This window comes from Prionailurus bengalensis, chromosome D4 (genome assembly GCF_016509475.1).
Source record: "Prionailurus bengalensis isolate Pbe53 chromosome D4, Fcat_Pben_1.1_paternal_pri, whole genome shotgun sequence".
Classification (NCBI taxonomy): domain Eukaryota; kingdom Metazoa; phylum Chordata; class Mammalia; order Carnivora; family Felidae; genus Prionailurus; species Prionailurus bengalensis.
Genome location: NC_057359.1, coordinates 91,657,973 through 91,684,621, shown reverse-complemented (window position 1 = coordinate 91,684,621; position 26,649 = coordinate 91,657,973). Strand labels below are relative to the sequence as shown.

The window sequence follows — 26,649 nt, the reverse complement described above, 5'->3', positions numbered from 1 at the left end:
GCACACTATAGGAAATGCTGCCTCGTGGGCAAATGACAAAAGTCCCCTCCGCAGTCACCAGGGTCGCAGGACCTAGCAAATAAAACTGAGAGGCTGTCAGCTAGGTTTGAGCTGCAGGTGAACGGCAGAAACCTTTAGTATAAGTATATCCCATCAAATGTTTGGGACATACCTACACAGTAACACTGTTGCTGACTGGGCATCCTGGATGCAACTCCACAGGGCACTCAGGGAAGGGTCTACACAGGCCGGGGCCTCACCAGGGCTGGAAGGGAACCCACTCCCCCCCCCCACTGCCACCATCCAGGGGTCAGGGGCTGGGTCCTCACCCCAAACACTCTAGCGACAACCTGCTGGGTGCCCTCGGGCAAGTGCCTACCCTCTCTCAGTGTCAGCAGGTGCAAAATGGACAGGCCAGCAAAGTGAGCTCGCCTTCTCTCACTTCTAGAACTTTCTCTGGGTGTGGCCTGATTTCACGCGGGAGCCGATAGGGACGGCCCCTGGGGATGGCCCGGTGAGTTCTGTTCCTGGTGAGCTCAGGGGGAATGAAGGGCGAACTGCCCCTGTAGGCGATGACTCCGTGCGTCCAATCCTGCCCAGACAGGAGGCACGTGGCCAACTCTTCCTCTGGCCCAGAGCAACCTGCCAGCCCAGGAGGACTTTCCCCGCCAGGGTCTCGCTGCGTGGAGCTGAGGCGAGAACACGCCAGGACCAGAGCAGAAGGCATGGGCCTCGCAGCAGCGACACCGATGCTGATCACGCACTTATTCAACACACACTATGGGGTGCCCTCCGGTTCAACCGTGAAAGGGACAGGAGGCACCGTGTGGCCTCGGGTCCTGGAGGCCCTGGCAGCCGACGCCCGGAGAAGCAGCCTCAGTAAATGCAGCCAACGGGCCCAGGTCCCGAGAGGGAGGTGCTGCCTCCTGGGTCCTGCCCGCCTGGTGCCCCCAACCTCGTGAAGACCCGATCCTACAGACCCTTCCCACACCTGTCACTATGGCTCTGTCCCCCGGGAGACACGGAGCCTCCCATCCTGCACCCAGAGCAGACAGCTGCTACGATGGGGGAGCTGATATGCTTTGTGAATGCAGATTCCTCAGATTCAGACTCCGGGGGGTGACCCCAGGTGGTTCCGATTCACCCTAAACCTCACGAGGCCTGGCCCGGGGCTCCTGGGGGGCCAGCTGAGGCTCAGTTCCTAGCCCGGGGGGATCGGGAGCTTGAGAGCCCCAGGGACGGAGGCTGGCCCACGGGGCCTGGACATGGGCAGCAGGCATGACTGGGGCCCGGCTGCCCTTGACGGAGCCCCCCGTGTGCCCAGACCTGCCGGGCAGCCGGCCGTGGAGCATGAGAGCCGGGCACGAGCAGATGAGACCGAACAGACTCCCTACCGCAAAGCCAGTCCAAACGACCCAACCGCTTTGTCCTCTGCAGGTTCCGCTGTAAAAGAGGGGTGCGGACGGCCTGTTCCTCGTGCAAGCTGGGCAGTTGTGCCCAGGCCACACGGCTCGCCCTGACCGGAGCCCCTCCTTGCTCAGTGCCCGTGCCCTAGTCACACCCGGCTCTTCTGTCCGGTAGGTGCTCTGCAGACGTGGGCAGAGTCCTCGCTCCCACCCTCGGCTGGCTCTCCACCTGTAAGGATTCGCCCCAACTTCTCATTGGAGTGCAGGGCGCAGCGAGGCTGGCCTCCGGCAGGCAGGGTCTGCCCCAGCAGCCCCCACCTCCCTTCATGGGCCGACCCCCCACCCCTTCACAGCAGGTTTCCAGCGATGAGGGCATAGAAGAAACTTAAGAACTAACTGCCTTAACCAACAAGCTAAGTTTTGGTTTTTTCTAATTAACAATTGGACATTTTCTTTCTTTTTTTTTTAATTCAGAAACTTTTTTTTTTTAATGTTTTGTGTATTTTTGAGATTGAGAATGCGAGCTGGGGTGGGACTGAGAGTGAGGGGGACACAGGACCCAAAGTGGGCTCTGGGCTGAAAGCAGAGAGCTCCACGTGGGGCTCGAACTCATGAACCGTGAGATCATGACCTGAGGCCAAGTCAGACGCTTAACCGACTGAGCCACCCAGGCGCCCCACCATTAGACGTTTAAGTTTTCTAATGCAGTTTGAGAAACGGATATCCAAATGAGCACAGAGAAACGCCATACAGCTGTTCACAGCCGCCCAGAGCGGGCCCCTGCAGGTCTGTGTTCCTTCCTATGACACATACATATGCGCTGACACCCGCACGTGCACGCGGGTGTCCATGCGTGTGGGAGCGCAGGATCACGTGCATGGTGAGCACACATTATGCACACTGGTGCACGCGCACACGCGTGTACACCGTGTCACACGTGCACCCACACGTTCCACGCACGCACGAGTGCATCCACCGCACACACGTCTACACAGCGCACACCGCCACTCACACGTGCTTACTGCACACGTGCACGCGTACGCACACACGCCCTTCCACGGCACGCGCGCCCGGGGCTAGGGCCCTGCGGGAGAGAGAGGAAGGGAGCGTCGGATTTAAATCTCCAAGCCCCTAGCGCCGAGCGGCCCGCTCCGGGGCTCGAACCTGAGACCCACGAATTGCGCGCAGCGCTCACGGAGCATGCGCGAAGTCGCGCAGAACGGACTCCGGGCATGCGCAGACCGCGCCCCGAGCGCCCCGCCCTCCCAACACCCACAGTTCCAAGCGCAGGGCCGTGTCCGGAAGTCCGTGGAGCGGATCTTCGTTCCTCGTCCTCTGATTCGCAAACCACTTCCATTTCCGCAGGAAGTGCCGAGTCTCTGGCCCACAGTCCGCGGGGCGTGTCGCTTAGGAAGTGAGCGCCGGCCCTGTTTTGTTTCCGGGGGAATCTGGTTTTCTGAAGGACGCTCGGGACTTCCGCGCGTCCCTCCCAGCCTCTGATTGGCTGGTTTCATGAATATATTAGGGAAAGGGGAGGCAAGTTTTTCCACGCGCGGCAGCGCCTGTGGGGATTTGAGCGGCAAGGTGTGAACATTGGTGGCTCCGCGATGAGGACAGGCGCCTCCGCCGGCGTGTCTGCGCGAGGTGCGCCGCGCCGAGTCGCCCTGAGCGAAAGGTGACCTAGGCAGGGGCCTTTAAATACCGCGCGGACGGAGAGAAAGCCGTGTTGTATGAAAGGAGAGAAGGTTAGCACTCCCCTTGACAAGGATGGAAGAGGCCCTCGGGCCTGACAACACGCATACGGTTAAGGCATTGCCACCTACTTCGTGGCATCTAACCAACGTTTTTTGGGGGAGACCTGGGGCGGGGGCTCCTCCGCAGGGTGCCGGGGCCGCAGCGCCCAAGACGTGCTCTCCCGTAGCGTGTACTGTGCTCCCTGCGGCAGCCCCGCCACCGTCCGCGGTCGGTGTCGCCCAGTGCCCCCGCCCCCCAACCTGCCAGCGGAGCGCTCCCTTATCAGGACAAGGGGTGTGACCCTGACTTAGGCCGCCTCGAAGCTCGAGAAGCTTCGCGCCTTCGCGCCGCGGGCGCACCTCTGGTCCACAGAGACCCCCACCTGCCCCGAGGGCCGTTACCCCGTTTGCCAGTCTTGAATGCCCCCGCACACTGATCTCGGCATCCTGGCTCCTGGGCAGGTGTGCCGAGCTCTCTGCACCGCCCGTGACGTCCCACCGCTTTCCTCGCCGAGGGAAGTAAATCCTTGGGCAAGCGTGCATTTCATTTGTAGGAGTCGAGCTGTTTCTATCCCCACCACCGGTCGGGCTGGGTGTGAAGCCTGGGGTCTCCTCCTGGGGCCTCGGCAGCCCCCGGCTGTACCTCTCTCCCTTGCGTGGGCCGTGACGCAGCAGTGGACAGCACCACGGGCCGGCCCTTCGGCGAAGGTGCCTGCCTTCCCTCTGCAGAATCCGGTCCCGGGCCGCCGCGAGCCCTTCCTGAGCCCCCCACCCGCAGTCACGCACGTGCGGGGCGAAGGCATCGCAGGACGTACCGCGACGTCGTGCACACGCTTTGGGAGAACTTAGATTCCCAGGGACGGAAATCCCCAGAAAGGCCACCTGAAGTGTAGAGAGGGCGTTCCCCCTTCATGTCCAGGGCACAAGGTGCTCTGTAAGCTCCACGGTGCAGGGCTCGCTTAACGACCCAGGAACGTGTTTATCGACTTAAATATAAACCAACCCGACCCACAATTCCACTGCTAACACTGCAAAGAGGGGCGCCTGGGGGGCTCCGTCGGTTAAGCCTGGGATTTCGGCTCATGCTCTCACGGTTCATGGATTGGAGGCCCGCATCGGTCTCGGTGCTGACGAGCCTGGAGCCTGCTTCGGATTCAGTTCTGCTTTGGATTCAGTTCTGCTTTGGATTTTGCTTTGGGTCCCCCCTCTCTCTGCCCCTCCCCCGCTCATGGGCGCGCGCGTTCTCTCTCTGTCTCTGTCTCTCTCTCCCTCTATCCCTCCCTCCCTCCAAAATAAATATTTTTTAAAGATGCAAACAGCACCATCCAGCTCGCATTACCTATCAACAGTGGGGGGAAATGGTCAGCCTCCGCTCTCAGGGCAGCGGAGTCAGAAGCTGCAAACGCGGACCCGGGAGCCCATAGGACACATGACTGTTTCCAGGTCCGAGGTGACGAGCAAGCAGCAGACTTCAACCAACCAGGGCAGGCGGGGTCCTGCTGGGGCCCTGGTTCACACCGGCCAGCCGTGGAGCGTGCCACATGCATGCGAACGTGTATTTGTGCAGCTGTACACACGAATCTGCATGCGCGTGAGCATGTGCGTGTGCGGCACGCGTGTGAACACGTGTGCACACCTGTACACATGAAGTGCACGTGTGCGCATGTTCGGGTGCGCCTACATACACGTGAACGTGCACACACGTGTGTACGTACACGCTGAGCTTTTAAGACAAGCGTGGAAAGCTGGACATCCGATACTTAAGAATTCGCATTTGAGGGGCGCCTGGGCGGCTCCGTGAAGCATCCAGCTCTGGGTTTCAGCTCAGGTCGTGATCTCAGTTCACCGGCTCGAGCTCCGCGTCGGGCTCGGTGCTGGCAGCGCAGAGTCGGCTTAGAGTTCTCTCTTCCTCTCTGCCCCTCACGTGCTCGCGCACGCACACGCACGCACCCTCTTTTACGTGCGAAAAGGGTTCTGAGCCAAAGCTTCTGGAGAATTACCTTTTACAGACACTGTATTCACTGCCTAAGTCACCAAATGTCCGGGATTAATAAAACCACTCGGGAGGGACACAGGAAACGAGACGTGTCAAAAGCTGGAGTTGAACGGCCCCGGGCTGGCGCGGCTGGAGGAGGAGGATTTGACGCTTGATCTTGGGGTCGTGAGTTCAAGCCCCATGTTGGGCGTAGAGCTTGCTTCAAAAAAGAAAGTTGAAAAGATAAAAGCCAAGAAGACGTTCTCCACATTTACACATGCCTGAAATGATCCCCAACAAAGTCTTACTTTTAACGAACATACCAGAAGATAATCCCCCAAAGGGTTAGTGGTAGCAGCAATCCGGGTGGCTTATTTTCTTCTATTTGTTTTACACTGTCCGTAACGAGCACAAATGGTTAACTTTCTTTTTTTTAATTTTTTTGTAATGTTTTTATTTATTTTTGAAGGAGAGCGAGAGCGAGAGAGAGAGAGCCAGCATGAGTGGGGGAGGAGCAGAGAGAGAGAGGGAGACAGAATTCCAAGCAGGCTCCAGGCTCCAAGCTGTCAGCACAGAGCCCGATGCGGGGGTCGAACTCACAAAGTGTGAGATCATGACCTGAGCCGAAGTCCGACGCTTCACCGACTGAGCCACCCACGCGCCCCCACAAATGGTTAACTTTCACAGTAAGAAAAGGTAATTTTTAACAGCTACGAGCTTTCCTGCAGGGCACGCTGGCCTGAGCAGCAGAAGGGCCGTGTCACCCGCCCGCCCCCACCCCCGCCCCACCCCCACACAGCTGCATGGTAAAAAGGTAAAAAAGTCTTCTGGGACAAAGTTACAAGACATGAAAATCTTTATTTTTAAAAGAGAGATGTATCTTTACACAAATCTACAACAGAGAATTCAAACGTAGAAAAAATAAACTATATCCAAGGGCACAGCGCTCCGCGTCCACACCCCTCTGCTCCGAGGGCCGAGCTGAGCTGTCACACCAGAACCAACGAGACAGTCCCAAGGTCTCAGGAACGTTGCCGACACGCGGCCTCCGCCTTTCCTACCAAAATACGCTGCCAAGTGGGTTTCCCCGGCCCCGGGTGCTGACCGCATTCTACTGCAGTTCACCTCTGCGCAGACCGTCCGCCTCCCGGGGAGAGGACGGGGAGACACAAGGGAATCCGTTTCCAGATGCCTTTTGTTAGAATCGCCACCCCCGTCTGAGCAACCACGGCCACTGGGGGGGGCCGGGAAGCCTGTCGAGAGCAGCCCCGTTTCCCCAGCCCAGGACCCGGGGCCCCAGGAAAGGCAGGGCGGGGTGGGGGTGGGGGGGACCGCTGCACACAGGGGTCCCCGAGCCTGGCAATCCCAGCACCGCCCCCTCACCCCGCTCTCCCCCCCCACACCCCTTCAGGAAGCCGCACCACCGGAGGCTCCCGCCCCAGCACTCGGGCCGCGGGGGTGGGTGGCACCCGGCTCCCCGTGCCGTGCCAGCCCCGGGAACCCCACGAAGCCCTCGGGTCCCGAGGTCGGCAGCGGGGAGACGAAGCCCAGCCTGAGCTGAGCCTGGACCCGCGGCCTCGGGGCCTCCTACGGCCCAGCCTTCGCGCACACGGCCGCCTGCGACGTTCGGCGGGACACTTCAGGGACACCAGCTCCCTTCCAGCTAAACGGAATTCCCGGGTTTGCCCCCGGACCCCCTCACACATCCCCGGCCCGCACGGGGAGGGGAGCCCTCCTCCGTGGCGCCGGGCTTCCCAGGCGGGGAGGGCGCGGGAACCCTCCACTTCCTGCCATCGGGGAGACTTTTCGTGAAAAGGCCAAGCGCAGACAGGCTTCGCGTGAGAACTCCGTCGCCACGGCTGCGCAGACTCCTACCTTTTATTACAGCTCGCGGGGGCGCGCGGGGGGCCCGCGGGGGGACACAGGGAGGTACCAGAACAACGCCACGCTGTCCGCACGGGAACCACGAACTCCCACGTACAAAGGGTTTTACACGGAAAGAATCTTACGGCGTTCTGTGTTTTCCGGAAAGACCGCACACACTGGGCACGACGACAGCAGGAACCGCTGACCGCGGACCGTGTCGCTAGAGCATCTACTGAACAGACAAGGGGGGCCGCGGGGGCGGCTGCTGGCCGCACTTGCACTGGGTAATAAGATACCAGAGAAGGTACAGAACATTTACTGGAAAAAAACACAACTCATGATAAATTGAACTTCACCCTTCTGTAATAAAAAATTAAAAATTTGTGTTGACTCTGTTTGAACACAATACAGACCAGAAACTTCCCCAGACAGCGTGAGAGGGATCGGCAAGAAATGTCACCAGCAACCTGTAGAACCTTCTGGTGGTAGACACCCCCTCCGCCACGTCGTCCTCGGCGGTGGCTCCATCCAGGCCCCTCCCGACCCCCAGGCCCGGACGGAGGGGCCCCCTCCAGACACCGCGCTGCTCGCCGACCGGCCACCTTCCCGCCAGCCCCCGCGGCGCCTAGCAGTCACTCTTCCAGAGCTTAATGGTCTTGTCGTTCTCCAGCGCGGCAGAGGCGATGATGTTCTCCGTCGGGTGGCAGGCCGTGGAGATGACGACGTCTGAAACACAGACCGCCGCTGCCCTGTGCCCCCTGGTGCCGAGACCCGCTCTGCCACCCAGGGTCGCGCCCCCACCGCCCCCGGGGTCCCAGCCGCTGACTGTGCTGCCCCCGCTGGGGACGCCTCGAGGGAGCACGATGGCCGGGTGGGACAGTGGAGAGGCGGCACCACGTGCTGGCGGGCCATCAGGGAGGGCTCCGTGCAGCCTGGCCCACGGCAGCGGTCCCCGGAGGGGACACAGGAGCACCTGCCTCGCTGCGTGGACGTGCCCGCTCCCAGCGCCCCCCCACCACTGCTGAGCACGGCACACTCCACCTCCACCAGGAAGCCCCCCACCTCCGTGTGCTGGCACCTGGGCTAATTCCACAACCTTCCCTCTTCCCGTGTAGCTTCAAAGGGGCCTGAGTGTCCTGGCCACACCAGGAGCCAGGAACGACCAAGGCACGGGGCTGCTCCCGAGGAGCTGGCCACGAGGGCAGAGCACGCAAAGTCGTAGCTGGACTTTAGGTCTGAGCTGTGTCCCCAGTGGGTGGAGGTGACTTTAAGGGACCAGACCAGAGCACTTGTGCCAAATTTTCAAAGGATTTGACAATGACCCTCCCTCCCTCGGAGGGCAGGGCGACCAGCACGGGTGGCCCCTCACAGCCGAGAGGCGTGCGGAGCAGGCCCGCGGGGAGACAGCGGGTCGGCGCCGGGAGGAACCGGAGCCTCTAGACCACAGCAGACGTCCCTTGGCCTGCGCTAGTCTTGACGCGGGACAAAAGCACGGGCCACGTCCACACCGGAAGCCACGGAGCCCACACGGGACTTTGAGGACAGGCGCCAGGAAGACGGCCACGAAGAGAGGTTCGAGTTGAGCCTGGCCTTGGCCAGATGGAAGCTGGGACAAAGCCCCCTGCCGACCGCTCACGGACCAGTGGCGTCCCCCAGGCCACCAGAGGGCGAGGAAAAACCAGAGCAGCAGGCGGCACAGCACCACGCTCCGGTGTCCCAGAAGCCGTCCCTGCGCACACGCGGGCACGCGGCCTGCACACATCCTCGAGCTCACCTGTGTGGCCCTGTAGTTTCTGTACAATCTCCTTGGTCTGCAGGTTCCAAATGTACACCAGGTTGTCCTCGGAACCAGACACGATCCACTAGAACCGAAGACGGGTGAGAAAGACCCAGGTCAGAGCCGGCTCGCGTGGAACCCACTTCGCCCCGACGTCCACGTGCTCCGCCCCCGCCCGCACACGACCTCGAGGCCACGCTGGGCCGTCAGAGGCTCCTGAGACCTAAAGCATTTTTCTCAAATCACCACCCCTCCAGGTCACACCTATCTCCGCCCAACGCCACCGCCTCCCCCCCCCCCCCCCCGCCCCGCTCCAGTCACACACCGCCTGGGTGAGCGCGAGCGGGGCCCTGGGCTGGGCGGGAGGCAGAGCGGCCAGCTGGGACCCCGAGCAGCAAAGCGCTTACGGGAACCGTCGCCCTGGGGACGCTCTGCCTCCGTGAGGCCCGGGAGCAGACGAGCAAAGCCGTCTGTCACGGAAGCACCTGCTTTGCTCCGTGGGCGCAGGAGAGCGTCTGTGGCCACGTAAGCCAAGCTGTGACAGGGTCACCTCTCAGGACAGCTGGGGAGGGTGAGAAGCTCCTTCACTGGGGGAAAACTCACCTTCCCACCAGTGACGGAGAAATTTGCAAAAATGCAGTATTTCTCATTCTTGTGGCCAGTGTAGGTCTTCAGGCACTGAGAAGGTAAGACAGCCGGTATGTTCACCAAGTCAACAACTCCCTGCACTCGGGACAATCCCCGCGTGAGCAGCGCAGGCGTCTCGGCCGACGAACCTTAGCTCTGAAAAGCACTCCAGAGACACGGTGCAAAGCCACGCGGCTGAAGCTTTAACTTAGACTCGCCACCTGCTAAGTCCCGAGTCTGAGACACGTGCCCCAGGCCAACCCGACGAAGGTCGCTTTCCCGAGCCCCTCTCGCCTCAGACCCTGGCTCAGCTCTGCCACCGGCCAAAGCCACAGCCCAGACCCTGCGAACCCGCCCCCAGCGCTCACCTTCCCTTTGCTGTAGTCCCAGAGCTTCAGCGTGCTGAAAGGCAGAGAGGGGGGCGGTCACCTGCATGCCCGCGGGGGCCCCCCGAGCGGGGCCAGGTCTGCTGGCACCGTGCATCCCCACGGGCTCATGTGCAGGGCAAAGCCAGGGGCCAGCGGCCGGGCCCCTCACCCTCCGCAAGTGCGGGCTCCCAGCACAGCAGGCACACGGCCAGTGGTTTGAGGACTTCACAGTGCAAGAGCCCCGCACATTTACGGTTCAAAGAACTACGAGGTTCTGTCACAAAACAGAGGCTGCCAGGGGCTCCCGGGGTCAGTATGTGGCTCGTTCCCACTACAAGAGGGATGTGGAGAACTCTGGTTCCAGAAACATCCAGAACCAGATTTCAGTGGCTGCAAAAAATCCCCTCCTCCCCAGGCAGGAATTCACTCTTCCCGAGGATGCTGATGAGAAGTGCTGACCACGGGCCCTCCTGGGGACGAGGCGTGGCCCCCAGAGGGCTGCCCAAGTGCACACAAGCAGCCAGAGCCTGACGGCCCGCCCACAGGGGGCGACACCTGCTCCGGAGTTTGTGGGGTGCCGCCCAAGTGCTCACGGGCAGAGCCAGAGTCACCGGACGAACTTGGACCCCAAACCCTTCTTCAGACCGGAGGCCCAGCCGCCAGCAGAGACGGGGCCCTGGGTTGAGGAACACAAGGACCTTTACTAGATGTAGACATCTTCTATCTTTCCGAGGGTAGTTCTGGCAGGAAACGCATCCCGGGCCCACCCCACGGGGAGGTCGGAACACTTACTTGTCCAGGGTCGCAGCCAGGATGTACTTGCCGTTTGGAGAGAACTTCACAAAAGACACAGGCGGGTTGTCGTCATCTGCATGGAAAACGCAGACGCAGGCTGACGCGCGAGCGATGGGCCTGAGCCCCGAGGAGGAAAGGGGAACGGCACCCCCGTCACCACACAGGACCATCCAAGTGGGGACACGGTCACCAGTGCCCACGCCACCACCCGGAACGGGTCCCCGAGGAACCCAGGACACTCCCGTCACCCGTCCCTGTGCCGGTCACAATGGCCGGTTCTCCTCGGGTCCCCAGTGGGGCCCAACAACCCCTTTGCCACCAGGGCTCGAAGAGCAAAGGGCCTGTGGCAAATCCCACAAAGGGATGCCCGGCCTTCCACCCACACGGGGCTGCTAAGCAGACCCAGGGTCAACTTCCTTACGTGCAGCAAGGTCTGTAAAGGCCCCGCTGACCTGGGCAAGTGTTACCACAGAGGGGAAAGGACGCGGGCGAATCAGCTCAGGTGTTTCCTGTCGCCTAGTCGGGGCAAAAGACCTGTCAATTCTCCAAAAACCACCTTCTGGCAGGAGACCCACGTCCTTGCTTCTGTACCCAGGTCCGAAAGCTCATGCCCGGCGGCCTGGGAAGCTGGGTAAGAGCCGCCGTCAGGGGCCGCCAAGGACAAGGCCAGCACTTGCGGCCGCATGACGGCCCTGTGACCCTCGCGTCGGGAGGCGTGCGTCCCCCCTCCCAGGTGAGAGGGACGGAACCGGGGCCATGCACCCTGGTGCCGGAATGGGGGGAGTGGTGCGAGCGTTACCACCTCGAGGGACCTGGCCCCCGGGCACTGGGGGCCGCTGCTCCCTGCGACAGCTCCCAAACACTGCAAAAGCACAGAAGGAGGTGTGAGGCCACACAGGGCCGTCCTCGGTCCCAGGGGCCACAGCGGGAAGGCAGGCCCCATGATGCAGACGAGGGGTGGTCGTACCGGGCTCTCTAACCCGGAAAGCTCTAATTCCTGGGACCCGGTGTCAGGAACGGGGTGGGACAGGGCGACGCGCCGCCCCCTCCCTCGCGGTGGGTGCTGCGGAGCTCAAGGCCCGGCGCTGGCACCCGCCTGCTGCCGGTTGGCCAGCCAGGCTCTCCAGGCCTCCGTTTCCCGCCTGCCTGTCGGGTGGAGCGCCCTGAGGGTCACGTTAACAGAAGGACACTTGACACGGGCAAGTGCCAGGCAGCCTCAGAGGTGCAAACGGTGGCGCCGTCCCACCAGGCCTCTGGGGACAGACGCCGTGGACTCAGCGTGATGTCATATCCGAGAGGTGGCCTCGTAAACCGAAAGAAACGGCAGAACGGTTCTCACCCCGAAATTCCCACGGTGAAGTCCTGACCCTTGCAGGTCAGCCGATGGGGCCCTGTGTGCAGACCGGGCCCTGCCAAGGGGGGACGAAGCTAAAGGGAGGCTGGTGCGGGGGACCCTGAGCCAGTCGGACTAGCATCCGGACGACAGAAGAGGACCAGACACAGGGACGCACACGGAGGAAGGGCCCCGTGAAGACACAGCAGGAAGGCCGAGGAGAGGCCGCGGGAGACACCAGGCCTGCTGGCGCCCAGATCTCGGATTCTAGCACCGGGACGCAGGGAGGAGTTTCTGCTAAGCCGCCCAGCCCGGGGTGCTGTGCTACGCTGGCCGGGGCTGGCGCGTCATCAGGCCACGTGCGTTCCCGTGACAGCCCAGGGAAGGGTGCCAAGCTGAGGACACGGCACCCCCCGGGCGGGCGGTGGGCCGGTCCCCTCCCCCGGGGCCCCCCAAGCCCCCCCGCAGCACAGAACTCGGTAGTACCTGCTCCACCTCACGCTTGAACCTGGAGCCGCGGGGACCCTCCGGGCTGACCCCAGGCGACCTACCGCCTCAGGACCCTCCCAGGACGCCCTCCCCATCACCTTCGGAGGTCTGGGGCCCTGCAGGGGCCCAGCACCCACCCTCCAGCCACACACACACCCTGCCTGGTGGCACCACCTGTCTTCCCGGTCTGCTACTCCCCCGGCCGCCAGCGGACGGGGAGCACTTCAGGGCTGGGGCTCAGTCTCGTGCGCTCAAGGAATGACCGAGGACAAACCCCCACGCGGGGTCTGCCGAGCGAAGGCGGAGGCTCCAAGGGGCTCCAAGGGCCTTCAGAGGACACGGCACGGGGCCCAGCCTGGAGAGGGGACTTCGCGGGGCCAGAGGCCATCCAGAAGGAGCTGGCAGGAGCCGGAATCCATCCACAGAGGAGGACCCCTCCCAGAAGGAGCAGATCCAGGACAGAGGAGAGAGAGGGCCTCCCGAAAACCACACAAGACAGAGGACGGAGGACGGAGAACGGCGCAGGCGCCCTCCGCGGCTGGCCGGGCGACCGCCACTCGGGGGACACCCAGCCTGGACGCAACACCAACAGCACTCACCGATCAGGGTCTTCAGGCACTGGCCCGAGGCGGTGTCCCAGATCCGGCTGCAACACAGAAACGGCAGCAAGTCTGTACAAACACATCACAAGCAGCCCGACGCGCTCTGGGTCCTGAGCAAACGTAGGTCTGGGGACGGACACCACGGGTCGCAGTTCGGTTTGCCTAACTCTTCTGCGCCATCGTCCCTCACCCTGGGGCCACCACGGGCGCCCCGGAACAGGCGTGTGCACTTGCTCTGCCACCGGCAGCCGGGTCGCCAGCACGCAGGGGACACGGGGAGCAGAGGCGGCGGCACAGGGTGCCAGGAGCCTGACCCGTTTTCTGGCACCAACGTCCCAAGTCGCCCAGGAGAGGGCTTGGTCTTCACAGAAAAAGACTAGCGCAGGGAATTCTCTGGACACCCTCTAGTTCAGAAGGGCGCGCAGAGAGCCGCTACCCCAGAATGGACGAGCCAGCTCTAGCAAGCACGTTATTTCCGCCCACACCGGCACCCCACCTTCAGCAGCAGGTGCCCGTGTATCAGCGCCTGCCCCTCCAGGGCACGGATGCCCAGCAGTGAGGCCACCGGCTCACAGGGGACACGTTACTTTGCCAAGTCCTCTCCCACCTTCCCGCCCCTGCCGATGTGCCCTCCTGTCTGGGACGGCACCCCGCATCACTGGCTGCCGGGAACTGGGGGCGGGGGGGGCAGTGGGTGGCGGCAAGTTGGCTCCCGCGACCCGCTCTGCTTGTCCCATCAGGTCCCTCCTCTGGGCGGGACGCCCCGCACTGGGCTCTGCGGGTCCCAGCTGCCACCTCCCCACCTACGCTGGGGGACGACCATCGAGTGTTCGGTCTGACTCTGCTCCCCAACCGCCGAGCGGGGGTGGCGGGGTCCCGGGTCAAGGCAGCCATGAGGGCCACGGTCAGTACCGGTCAAGTGCCAGGTCAGTGGCCCCTAAATTTTGAAAACAAGTAGATCATCCACCGAGAGCTGAGCCTCCATCCGCCTCTCCCACGGCTACTTTTCCTTTCCTGGCCGCTCACCAGGAACCCCAAACACGGAGCGAGAGGCGAACGGGCCAGTTCTGCGGCTGATTTTCCTAGAGACGGTTTCGGTGCGTTGCCACTTCTCATAAATATCGTAGTTTCCAGTAAGAGGGTGCCACACAGGCCTCCTTGCTAGAGTCGTACCCGGGGATGGTTGCCAGATCCTAGCAGGGGCCCGCCTGGCCTCCACCAGTAACAAGCCACGGAGGTTGCCCCCACTTTGTGGAGACGTTAAGCAGGTTACGGACTTTTCTGGCGCCGACCACGTTACTACGACCTCTCACTGTCCAATAAACCCACGTGGTTGTGGGTCACTACCTTCCGACGGGCTGCTGGACTCAGCTTGCGGTTTCTTTGGAATTCTGACATCAATATTCTGCCGCGAAGCATCCTCCGTGGATTTCTCTCTGGACTAGCTACGCGGCCTGGAGAGGAGGGGCAGGCCGGACCCACCACATGCGTCCCATCGGGGCCCCCATCCTGCTCTGTGGTCCCAACATGCTCACGGCCTCGGAGGTCGGCCGACTGCGCGGGAGTCCCCGGCCCCAGACCATGTGTAGGCCTTCCCTGGCCAGCTCGGAACCCGGGGCCACCCAAACGCGCGGCTCAGGGTGGACGCGCGGTCTCCTCCTCCTGTCCCCCGGACCCGCCACGTCTGCGCCCCGCGTTGTTTTCACCCCGCTTATTCACCATTTCCTCACGGGAGCTTCTAGGGGTGAACACCTACGTCTTCATTTTTTCCACCGCTTTTCCCCTTTCTCTGTCTGTGTACAAATTTCTTCTTCCTTTTTTGGGGGGGCGCGGGGGGTGGGCATAGCCTCTTCTAATTTCTTCAGGAAGCTCTCAGAGCCAGTCTGCAGGTGGCCCGGAGACTGTCCCAAGCTCACAGGACACGACGCGTGCTGCACTCGCAAACACACAGCCGCAGCGTCGCTCACACCCGCCAGGCCACACACGTTCTTCCAAAGAGCGACACGGCCCGTCGGGTGGTCGCCGCGGCCCGAGGCCCCGCGTGCACTGTGAGCACAGGCCTCTCCCTTCGGCGGCGCCTGGCTCACTCCACGCCTCCCTCTTCCTGGGTGATGTTCTTTCGTCCCACCGACACAAACGTCGCTGTACTTTGCGCCTGCCGACGCTGTCCGCCCGCCCCTGTTTCAAACCTGCTCTTACCATTCTGTTCTAATGAAACGGGGGGGGGGGGGGGGGCGCCTGGACGCCTCAGTCGGTCGGTGTCCGACTCTTCATATCGGCTCAGGTCATGATCTCACAGTTTGTGAGTTCAAACCCCGGGCCGGCTCTGTGTCGCCAGGGCAGAGCCGGGCCCGGGATCCTCTCTCTCCCTCTCTCTGCCCCTCCTCTACTCTGTCTCTCTAAATAAACTTAAAGGAGGGGTGCCTGGGTGGCTCAGTCGGTGAAGCGTCCGACTTCGGCTCAGGTCATGATCTCGCAGTTTGTGGGTTCGAGCCCCGCGTCGGGCTCTGTGCTAACAGCTCGTAGCCTGGAGCCCGCTTCAGATTCTGTGTCTCCCTCTCTCTCTGCCCCTCCCCCGTTCGTGCTCTCTCTCTGTCTCAAAAATAAACGTTAAAAAAAAAAAATTAAAAAGTAAAATAAATAAACTTAAAGGAAAAAAGAAGGTACAACGTCTTTAAAAAAGAGAGAGAACGAGAGACGAAAGGCTTTCTCCCACGAGCCCGGCGGCCTGCACGCGGGCGACGGCAGCACACGTTTCAGCTCTCCCGCGGCACTTCCCCGCGTATCACTCACGTCCCCCCGTCTCCTCGCTTGTTTCCTTTGTACCGAACACAGACCAACTCCCGGTAGCGCTCTCTCCGCCTTGTCATCGGGAGGCTCTTGAGCGATCGTGCCACCAGCGGCCGCTGCCTCCCCGCCCCTCCCGGTGACCGGGCCTGACGAGCCAGGACGCGGTCCCCGCAGACCCAGCCTGACGCTCCCCAGCCTCGTGCCCCCACCACGGAGTCTGCCGAGTTAAACGGACAACGCCGACTTCCACCTCTTCCTCACACCTCCGGAAGAATCCTCAACGCTCAGGTTACAGGTCCCAAGCTCTACGAGCGTCCTTCACGCGGCCTGGAGCGGACGCTCCCCGCGAGGCCACGTCCCCTCGACGTCCTCACCTCCTCTGTGACGGGATCTCCGCTCCGCTCCACCCACTCGGGACGGGAGTCCGGTCCTCCCAGGGTCCGCACGCCACCCGCGCCCGTGAACTCGTCAAGGGCACGCTCCGTGCCCACAAAGAGGAGTCCTGAGCAGAAGCGCGTCCCCGGGCCTCCCCGTACCGGGAGCCCTCCCCGCGGCCCTGCCGTCCATCCGGAGGCAGGGGCTGCCGTGTGTCCGTCAGCTGCAGCCCCGTGACAGCCGTAGGCTCTTCTTGGGGACACACCCGCTTGCCTTGTTTTCGCTACTGTCCCCCCGGGGCCAAGACAGCTCCTTTAAATAAATGTTTGCTGGGGCGCCTGGGTGGCTCAGTCGGTTAAGCGTCCAGCTCTTGGTTTCGGGTCAGATCACGATCTCATGGTTTGTGAGTTCGAGCCCGATGTCAGGCTCTGTGCTGACAGTCAGAGCCCGCTTGGGATTCTCTCTGCCCCGCACCTCTGCCCCTCCCTGCTCGCTCTCTGTCTCAAAATAAACATTTAAAAACAAAGAAACACACGTTTGCTGAGCGAATGAGGGAAATCCCTGCACTTACCAGAGACCATCGTAGCTGCTTGACACGATCAAGGATCCATCCCGATTAAAATGAACCTGAGAACAGAGTGGGGGATAAAGCACACTTACTCGTAAGTGACGAACACAGACTGCGCTCCGCTCGCGAGCGCCCTGCACGAGTGCGCGGGCATCTTGCCGAGCGCGGAGCAAACAATGGAACCCCCATTCGCCTCGAATTCTGATTTCCTGTGGACACTGACGGACACACAAGCTGCACGGACGAGGTGACTTTACCTGCGTGTCCAGCAACAGTGCCCCGGTCTCACCACGGAGGACCCAACTTTGAAAGAAATCCCGCCGGAAACCCGGGTCGAGTAGCTAAATCACTTACTGCAAAAGGTGTCCTTGAAAAGACACAAGCTCGACTGAGTGACCCGGACCCGGACCCGGAGAGAGGCCCAGCCTGTGAGAGCCGGCGTGTCCACCACTGCCGTGGGGCGGCCTGACCCGGGCGACCAGCTGAAAACCACTTGCCCTGACCTCACGTCAAAGAGAAAAGCCGGAGAGAAAAACCCACTCGCTGGGTAGGTACCACAGGAACGCCCTCCGCTGCCCGCGGCAAGGACCACGAAGCCCGGACGCCCGAGCCTCAGGACAGCGGTGACCCCGTATTTGCTGGTCCTAGGAGCTGACCGGCCTCCAGCACCCCACACCTTGTGCCACCTGAATGCCTAACTCCGCCCACCCCGGGGCAGCGACTTCACGGAAAGAAACGGCAACCTGACAAGTCCCTGTCTAAAGACTGCTTGGTACTTGTGGTTTCTTTCCTGCCTTCCTCCAGCTAAATCCTGGTGGGACTAAAGGACCCACAATGTCAGGAGTTCACACCTTTCTGAGGCGATCCCGCTTCCTGCTACCTGTGACAGGCTTTCTACATAAAACAGAGCCGCAAAAAGGGCCGTGTGCCCCCCCCCCACCCCGCCGTGCCATGCGGAGTGGCGCCCCCACCTGGCACCACCGCCCTGCCCGCCAGGACTCTCCTGCTCCGGGCCCGCCCCCGGTGGCCACACTCTGCCCTTGACTCACAAGATGCCAGTATCTCGGCGTCTAGTTGTGACGAACAGAACAATCTCCAGACTCTGCGGGACACCCCCTGGGGGCAAGCCCACGTGCCCCAGGAGCACCTGAGAGCTTGGGGAACAAAGTACCGACCCAGGAGCCAGGCTGACACTCTCAGCGGCTGCCGACGACCCTCGGCCTCCGCTGAGGAGCCCCGCCGCCACGCGGACACTTGGACGCTCCGGCAGCTGCAGCGGGAAAGTTAACAGGTGAAATGACCTTGGTTTTACTGAACTCAAAGTACCTGAGGTGTCACCTCAGCAAGCGCGTCTGTTCCCTTCGGTCGCACCAAATCTTCGAAGGCGGAGAGCGTAGTTCATCGCGGCGAGACCCGATCCGGGCTCGCCGCAGGACTGCCACATGCGGCGGTGGCCTCTGCGCCGGCCCGTGAGGCCCGTGAGGCCTCCAGACACCCGGGAGGCGGTTCTGCTTTCGTTCTGCTCCTACCAGGAGCTCCACGTGGCCGTAACCACCTGCTCGCGAGCCCCTCACTTTGTAACTCGCAGCAATCTAACCACGTTTGTCCCCGTCTCGGGATTCACAGAACATTCTACCAAGACCCGCCGGGCCAGACACAGACGAGCTGACACGGGTCCCCGAGAGCTGCAGCACCAGCCCTGCGCTCCGCGTCGTTCCCAACCGCATCCAGGCACCCCGGACATCCCCGCGTCCAAACGTAAGCACCACGAAAACGCGAGAGAGGCAACAAGTCAGTACCTAACGGGGATGCCACGGCTCCTCTGAGGTGACCGTCCATCAGAGCTCTCTGCGGAGGGGACCCCCAGCAGACAGGTGAGCTCGTACAGAAGCGGGGGGGTGGGGGGGTGGGCAGGAAACAGGCTGAATGCAAGGAAAACCCAGGGCCGCTCCAGAGAGGAAGCTGATGCAGGCGTCGTCCAGTCGAGAGGGCACGGCGGCCAGACCCGAGCGGGAGGGCGTGCGGGGACAGGGAGCTGGCAGACAGGGCCGTGCCTGCAGCGTGAGGCTGCCAGCTCCCCCCACATCTGCGGGAAACCACGTGTGCCTCTTTCACACGGGGTCTCGAGTTCTCCCTGCAGGAACCGTCACACAAGCGTGCGAAGCGGTTCCAACATGCCCACCGCACTCCTCGTCGAGTGCGAGTCACAAGTGCCTGCGGGGAGTGCCCGCTGCCCACAAGGTGCCCCGGTGCCTGAGGTCCCAGGGTCCGGGCACAGACGCCACAGACGCCCGAGGAACCTTTCCAAGCGGACGGACAGCCGCAGCACGGGGCATCCTCACCACTACTTGAGGGAACGTGTTGGAAAATATGTATTTAAAAAGCCAAAACGCCACAGAGGGCAGGGAAGCCGTGAGCGGTTGGCCCTGGAGGGCGGGCGCTCCGGAGACTCTGATTTTCTAGTTGCTGCCTTTCTTTGCCTTTCTTTCTTTTCAAATGAGCACTCCTCACTTTGGTAGGAAGCAAAAACTTCACAAACCACACCGCGGTCTAAGCTATGGGTCCCACCCGCAGCCCCCGCCACCACCGAATCGCAGACAGTACTGGCCGTCGCGACAACTCATCTCCCGGTTCCTTCCCTCGGTCGCGGCCGGGCCGGTCTCAGAGTCCGCGCTCCCCGCGCTGTGAGTCCACAGAGGCGGGCGGAGCTCGGGCCTGCCGGGCCACGCGTCCGTGGCGGAACCCCTGAGCCCCAGGCGTTGGCCGGGCGTCCTCAAGGCCACCGCCGGCAGCACCCGTGTGTCTTCTACGTATCGGGGCGCTGCGAGTGGTCTCAGTTGGGCAAAACAGCCCTTCGAGGCGGAGAATGCTTTAAAAGCACTCACCTACACGGTTTCAGAAAGTGAAAAGGACCATCTGCTCAGTAAAAAGCAGCACACTGTTTACACGATTCCTTCCCCTTTCCAGAAAAAGGCAAACTTGGCCAAGAAGCAGCTCCCGGCTCTTTGCTGACAAAGAAAGGAATCGTGTGGCCGTTTTCAAGTGCCGTGGTTTGTGAGCGGGCGTGCCTTTGACTCTGCACGTTCCCCTGCCCCGCGGCACACACAAGCATAGCCAGAGCGCACGCGGGGCCCCACCTCCTCCACCACCGCCCCACCGAAGCCAACTCCACTCAACACTCACTTCTCCACGGCCACGCTTCCCGGCGCACGGCCCCTCTTCGGGCCTGGCCGCCCGGTCTGGGGTTCAGTTCGGGGCCGCCTCACCCGGCCTCTCGCCTGCCTGTCCTACGGGCCCAGGACAGGGAGACCTCTCTCGGGGTCACCGTGCCCACTCTCTGGCCATCACCCCGGTCCTGCTGCGCGGGGTCCGCACCCGGTGGGACTTACAGCTGAGACGGGGTCCGAGTGGGCAGGCAGAGTCTTCAGGCACTTTCCGGTTTTCACGTCCCATATCCTCACGCTTTCGTCAAACTGAAGACCAAAGAAGAGGTTGAAGCCGCTCCACGGGCAGGGAGCAGGTCCTCTGGACCCCGAGCCCTGCCACCACCATCCCCTCGGCCCCCAGCACTGACGACTCGAGGCTCCACGCGGAGCCCCGGGCTACAGTCAGGCGCACCCCACCCCCACCCGGAGGCGCCACACTTACAGAGCCCGAGACGATGAGGTTGGACTGGGGGTTGAAGTTACAGCAAAAGACGTAGTTACTGTGCCCCTTCAGGGTTTTCAGACACTTTCCCTAAAAGCAAGTATTGTCGGACTAAGGCATTCCGGGTGTTTATTTCCGCACATGTCAGCATCAGGCCACGCCCACCAACACCTAGGCAGAGGCAGCCCGAGGGCACCCCCTTGACCAAGACGGGCTGGGTCCCAGACTCAACTCCAGCTCCCGCACGGTGCCCTTCTCCACACACACCAGCTTCCCAGGGAGGGAGGCCGAGGGCGGCTTACCGAGCTCACATCCCATATCTTTAGGGTTTTATCATCCGAGGCGGAAACAAGGAGATTAGAATCTGAAGACCAGGCCACATCGGATATTCCCTGGGGAGCAAAAACACAGGGTCACCACCTTGACGGACAAAATACAGTTAACCAGCAAAAGTCAGAACATCCACCTAAAGATAACTAAGCGCATCACCCCAGCATCCCAACCCTCGAGCTACCACTGGCCACACGGACGCAAGGCCACACGGGGCCCACAGGACAAGCGTGTTCTCTTGCAGTCAGGCAGAGACTCGTCTGGGAAGGGCAAGAGTGTCTGCTCAAAACACAAGAGGCAGAGAACTATCAAAAACTCGGGGGGAAGAAGCTTCCACTTTAACCTGCCGAGCCCCGGGGACGGGCCCCACCCCCGGGACCGCTGGCCCTGTCCCAGCGGGAAGTCAGTCTCGGCATACGGGGTGCACACCTACCAGCTTGTGGCCAGATATGGTTTTCTCAAACTTTCCGTCATATGCTCCCCAAATTTTAATGAGCTTATCAGCGGCTGAAAGAAAGGAAGACAAAGGAACTGAGCTGGTCCAGTCATCCCGAGTACAGAATCTGGGCTTCCCACAAGAGCCCCGGGAAACAGCATGAACCCCTTAGGAGCCCTGCACGTGCTCCGTGCACGGGGACAGGCAGCGCTGTGGCACGGCTGCCCGTGCCCTGCCCTCTCCCCCAGGCCCCTGTCACTTCAGGGTGGCAAAGGGCTCCGGGTACGGCGGGGGCACGCGGCTTGCTGCAATGCCCCAGGGGCGGCGTCCCCGGCTTCCGGTCTCAGCCCAGACGGACTCCCGAGCGCCAAGGCCCCAGTGATTGATAGATACGTACACGAACTCGCCAGCCACTCGCCGTTCGGGCTGAATTTCACGGAGGACACGGCTTTCGTGTGGCCAGCCAGGGTGAATTTCAGGGCATAGTTTGGTTTAACGGGAGTGGGCTGTTGAAGAGACAGTCCTAGTCATCAAACAGTTAACCGCTGTGACCCCCTATTCTGAGCTCCACGTCCATACTCCAAGTGCCTGCTAGACTTTCTGGAAGTCACCTTTCAAACTGAACGTGTTTCAACCTGAGCTCATGACGTCCCCTCAGCCGCCCCTCACCCACCCCAAAGCGGCCGGAAGCCCCCTGCCACGGAGGCGCAGCAGGTGCAGCCTCCCCCGAGGCAAACCTCAAGGCTGCAGCCTTGCGTAAAGGCTTCTGCGTGCTGCCTGGCGTCCACAGGAGGGGTCTGCGAACCCGCCCTGGCGTCAGGACCGTGGAGCCAGGCAGGGCGCTTAGTAAGAGGCTCTGTGGGCCCTGAACGGAATCTTATGATCAGGACCGAGGATCCACGTTATTGATAAAGCCCCTTCCCAGGGGACAGGTCTGGGGATCCTCGACTCGGCAAACAAGCACTCGATTAGGTCTATGGTCAGCGACTAAAACCCCAGGATCTAACTGAGGGGGGACAGCAGACTTTGAAGTAACATCTCCAAGGCGCGTTCCAGCCTGTGCGCCCCTGGCACTTCCCCGGGAGCCCTCAGGGACGCGCCTTGCTCTGCGTGGCCGAGGAGGAAGGGGTGGGCTGTGCTCTGGCGGCCTCCGTCTCTGGCTTCTTCTCCTCCGTTGCCATGGCTCTGAAGCCCACCGGGCAGAGAGACGCGAGCAGAGGAGTTCACGGCTCCAAGCGCAGACTCACAGTGGGAAGAGCCGCCTGCTACTCAAAACCTACAGTGGGAGACTAAGGCCCATAAACAAAGCACATTGTGAAAAGTAACTCCCAGAGAAAAGGATAAAAACCTTTTGACCATCTCACCGAGCCCTGTAGCAGACGCACAGTTCCCAAACGAGGAAGCCAGTGGTGGCCCTCGCTCTGTGCTAACACTTCTCAGAGGCTAACAAACGCTTCTCAGAGGTGGACGCCCTGCCCCAGGCCCTTTTGTGATCGCAATCCAAGGCCCCAGCTTCAAGGGTGCCCCCTACTGTTACCCGGGTCTGTAGGAATGCGGCCCAGTCCAGGCAAACAAAATGCAATTTTTTTCAAAGAGCCCTCGAAACGTTAGAAAAACAAACCCACCCAAATTACAGGAGACCGAGCTGCAGGGTGTAGAAATTTGGGAACGCTTCCAAACACTCACAAGGGCCGCAGCAGGGTTAAGTGCCGTATTTGAAAACACACAAGGGCAGCCCCCCGGGGGTCCTCGCCTCCCCGGGGGGCTTCTGGGCCTCTGGGTGCCGGGCGCAGACTCGAAGCTTGCCTCCAGGATGCCCGCAGCGCAAAAGGCACGCTGTCCCTGGTGAGGGGACCGCAAGACCCCGCCGGGAAGCGTAAGCCAGAGCCAGCCCTGCCTGACTGCAGAGGCCCGAAGTGCACCCAGGCACGCTGCAAGCCAGCCCACGCTGCGGCTCAATTAGGTCTCAGCGTGACAATGGAACCACCCGGGCCGTACGGCAGGCGACTCGTTTGCTCCATCACGGGAACAGACCCCGTCCCCAGCCTGCATGCGTCTCACAGAAGCGCACCTGGCGATTCCAAGACCAGGGAAGACGTTATTCAAGAGGGGAGCCACCAAGACATCCTCGCAGACAAGCCTGCCCTGCCGTCCATCTAAGCATTTACGCGTCGTCGTCGTCGTCGTAAATTCTAGCACTTACAACTGAAGGCTTGCCTGACTGCTCGGCACACCAAGGCAAAATGGAAGCCACCGAGAAAGAGCACGTCTCAAAGTCTTCGTCCCAGAGGAGGGCAGAGAAATTACAAGGCAACACAGCTGAGCAGAGCACAGATGCGGCCACCAACGGTTACCTGTAGCAAGGCCTGGGGCTCACACCCAAGGATGGATGGTGCTTCGCCCAAAGCCCAAGGACCGGAGTGGGGGAGGGGCAGGTCCCACAAACGCGCTCAGGAACCGAGTGCTGGCACCAAGCTGGTGCTCAGTAAACGCTAGCTACTTGGTGATTAAATTTAGAGCAACCTGGCCGTGCCAGCTAATCCAAGTGCTGCCTTCCTTTAGGTGGGATGGACGAGTGGGGGAGGGGGGAAGCTAAGGAAGAGAGCTGCCAAGACTTTGCCCAAACCCAGCCTCTGAAGAAGGTACCAGCAAGGGCTAAAAGAGGCGTGGGGAAGAGAGAGGGCAGTGAGAACCGGCAGGGAGAAGCTAAGAAGCTTCCTCTAGGGTAAACGGGGCAGCTCGAGGAGCCCCCACCTGCTCCTTTTAACATAAAAATTGAGACCCACCAGGAGGTGGGGCGTGAGTCCAGCAAACTGCCCGCCCTCTGGGGAGGACCGGAGGATACAATACCTGATCTTACAGAAAAGGTGCCCAACCCCTCCCTGCTCTGGCCCCATCCACCGATCCCTTGGGCTAGCAAAACATTACCACGCAAAAAATCAGGGGGGCCTCTAAGAATCCGATTTCTGGACTCGACGCCCCAGGTTTCCATTTAAGAGGGGGGCAGAGCCTCGCATTTTCCATAAGCCCTCAGGTGACTCCGTGGAAGCACCTGGGAGGTTGGTTAGGGACTAGCTCGTAAGGGGAGTCAGAGAAGGTGAAGGCAATCAGGCTTGCAGGGAAGGCGGCTCAGAGCCCACCTCCAGAGCACGGTGTCGCCTGCCCCCTCCCACCACCCACAGGTCTCTTACCCTGATGAGCCGGACCACCCAAGGCTGAGCCTCCCAAACTTAAGTGCCCTCCTGACCTGCTTGTGAAATGCAGATTCCTGGATTCCACCCCAGAGAAGGGACCCACAGGTGAGGTAATTTGGTGACTCACAGGTGGCCGGACCAAGAGTGGGGGAATATGATACGACTCCCCCCCCCCCACCTGTTCTGCAACCTGTTCGCATTCTAGCTTCCCTATCTGTCTCCTGCGGGGCCGGGCCAACCTCCCAGGCAGTGTCTAGCACGGCACCTGCCAGAGTGTCTGAAGGCCCCGGTAAACGGACCTGGGAAGGAAGGAACTGGCACGAGAAGGCTAGTAGGGAGCGTCTCTGCCATCACTCAAGATGGCTCTGGCGCACCAGAATGGAAGTGGTCCGAGGCTCTACGGCAGGAGCCGGGGTCTCTCCCCACAGCCGGGGAGCCCGGGTTCTCGGGGGAGAGGCTGAGGGTGAGCAACAGGGGGAGGGGGCGTTTCTGCAGAAGAGGAGAGCGTCACGGGTCCGCGCGCCACGTCCAGGTACCCGTCGGTGGGTCTGGGGTCTTTCTTTGCAGCAGCGGAGAGCAGGGGAGACGCGAGCTGGTTGCAGAAATAAGTCCCAGTCCCCGGGCGGAGGGCTTGTCACCTGGCCGCTGGGGGAGGGGGCCCTGGGGAGTGGCCACTCGGGTGAGCGCCGGGGGTCCCCGGGAGGCGCAGGGGGGCCGTGAGGACACGTTTAGGGAGGGGGGGACGGAAGCTGAGTGCGGGAAGGGGGCCGCCCCCGGGGGACGGGGCTCGACGCGGGGGCGCAGAGCGGGCACCCGGAAGGGAGGCGGTGGGGGCGCTGGACGCCTGCACAGAGAGGGCCCCGGCGGGGCTGGGCCAGGACCGGGGCCCGACCCGCCGGAACACGTGCGGCGGCGGGGCGACCCGGGGGCGCAGCCGGCGTCGGCCCCCGCCCGCAGCCCGAGTGCGGTCCCCTGCCCGGCGGCCCCGCTTACCTGCCGGCCGCGGCGGCGGGGCGGGCGCTCGGGGCGTCGCGTCGCCGCCGCCTGGGCGGGAGCCGGGCCGAGCTGGACGAGGCGGCGCGGGGGGGCGCCGGCGGTGCGCCTGCGCGTGCGCGAGGGGCGGGGCGGCGGCGAGGCGGGGCGAGCGCACAAAGCCGGCCTCTCTGAGGGGTACTACGGGGAGCGGCGAGGGTCAGGATACCTCGGGCAGGCCAGAGGCCTTAAAGGATCGGCTTACAGAGCGTGCCTTCGCCTCCGAAGCGGTAACCCCAAAGTTGGCCAGTGCAGGTCTTTCTACTGCAATCCAAAAACGGAAGTATGATGATACCTCCAGGAAAGTGCTAGTGTGCCCCTCGAAAGTTCACCTCCTGAGCCCGGCCTGCAGCGGCGCCCCTCCCCCTAGGAGTCGAGGGGCGGCCGTTTCTCCCGAGACCCGCACTCTGGGGTCGCCGCTCCGCTTCTCCGTCGCTCCCGCACCTGACAGCGGCAGCCAAGCGCGTGCACAGCAGCCGGCCCGGGCTGATCGCTCCACGCATGCCCGGCACCTCGGCACACAGGGACCCTTTCAGCCCCCCCCCCCCCCCCGGAAGCGAGGACCCTGAGCCCACAAGGCCAGGGGTGCCGGTGCCCGCGGGAAGCCACGGTCAGGGGCGGTCCGTACCAGCAGTCCCCGCGTGCAGGCCTCTCTGCTGTCTGCAAGGTGGGGTCCCAGACAGCGTGTCACCGTCAGTTACAAACGGGGAAGGGGAACCTCGGAGGGGAGGGCTGGGGCAAACGGAGAACCTGTTGGAGCCCGTGTTCTGGTCCCAAGTCCCGTGCATTCTCACCCGCTGCCCCCCTCCCGCTACCCGCGTGAGTCTTACGGTCTTGGAGGCGGTCTTGGTCTCCCCAGCTCCGCGACCCCAACCCAGGCAGCATAACGTGCAATCTTATTTCCCAACTAAAGATGGAAACACCAAATATGTCGCAGGAACCTACGCAAACAAAAGAATAGCATTTGATATGGAAATGCCCAGGGAACCAAGTGTGTGGTTGTCACAGATACAGGAGCTTGTCTGCAGGCGCCTCCAGATGAGGACGCAGGGGCACGAAGTCTCTGTCTGGCGCTAGCGTGGCTCTGTGTGGATCTCTGTGCCTGGGAAGCCTTAGTCACCTTGGGCCAGGTGCCATGGAGTCTTCTGGCTGTGACTACAGATGTTAACAAAACCGGCTGGGGAGGAAAGAGGACGTCTCCCTGCACCTGGCCACCTGGGCCAGAATCTGAGTCCCTCGTGGACACCCATCCATCACCTCTCGGCTGTATCAGCCATCCATTTCTCTCCATCCCTGCCCCAGGGC

The 26,649-nt window shown here is 62.1% G+C and overlaps 1 protein-coding gene and 1 non-coding gene across 2 annotated transcripts; one reads left to right on the top strand and one right to left on the bottom strand.

The window, feature by feature from the left end:
* The first annotated feature begins 3,129 nt into the window (after window positions 1–3,129).
* Window positions 3,130–3,255, top strand: LOC122475521. The gene has a single exon (XR_006295217.1). It is a non-coding gene; the product is annotated as a U6atac minor spliceosomal RNA (small nuclear RNA).
* A 2,697-nt stretch (window positions 3,256–5,952) lies between these two features.
* Window positions 5,953–25,419, bottom strand: WDR5 (WD repeat domain 5). Its single transcript, XM_043566942.1, has 14 exons — window positions 25,306–25,419; window positions 22,219–22,407; window positions 21,516–21,624; window positions 21,116–21,189; window positions 20,655–20,744; window positions 20,353–20,442; window positions 20,094–20,177; window positions 16,708–16,763; window positions 12,969–13,015; window positions 10,545–10,620; window positions 9,753–9,786; window positions 9,361–9,435; window positions 8,755–8,842; window positions 5,953–7,706 (listed from the first exon to the last, which is right to left on the bottom strand). Exons 2-14 carry the CDS (start codon window positions 22,297–22,299, stop codon window positions 7,606–7,608), a joined length of 1,005 nt encoding a protein of 334 aa, XP_043422877.1. The 5' UTR covers window positions 22,300–22,407; window positions 25,306–25,419; the 3' UTR covers window positions 5,953–7,605.
* Between the last annotated feature and the right edge of the window lie 1,230 nt (window positions 25,420–26,649).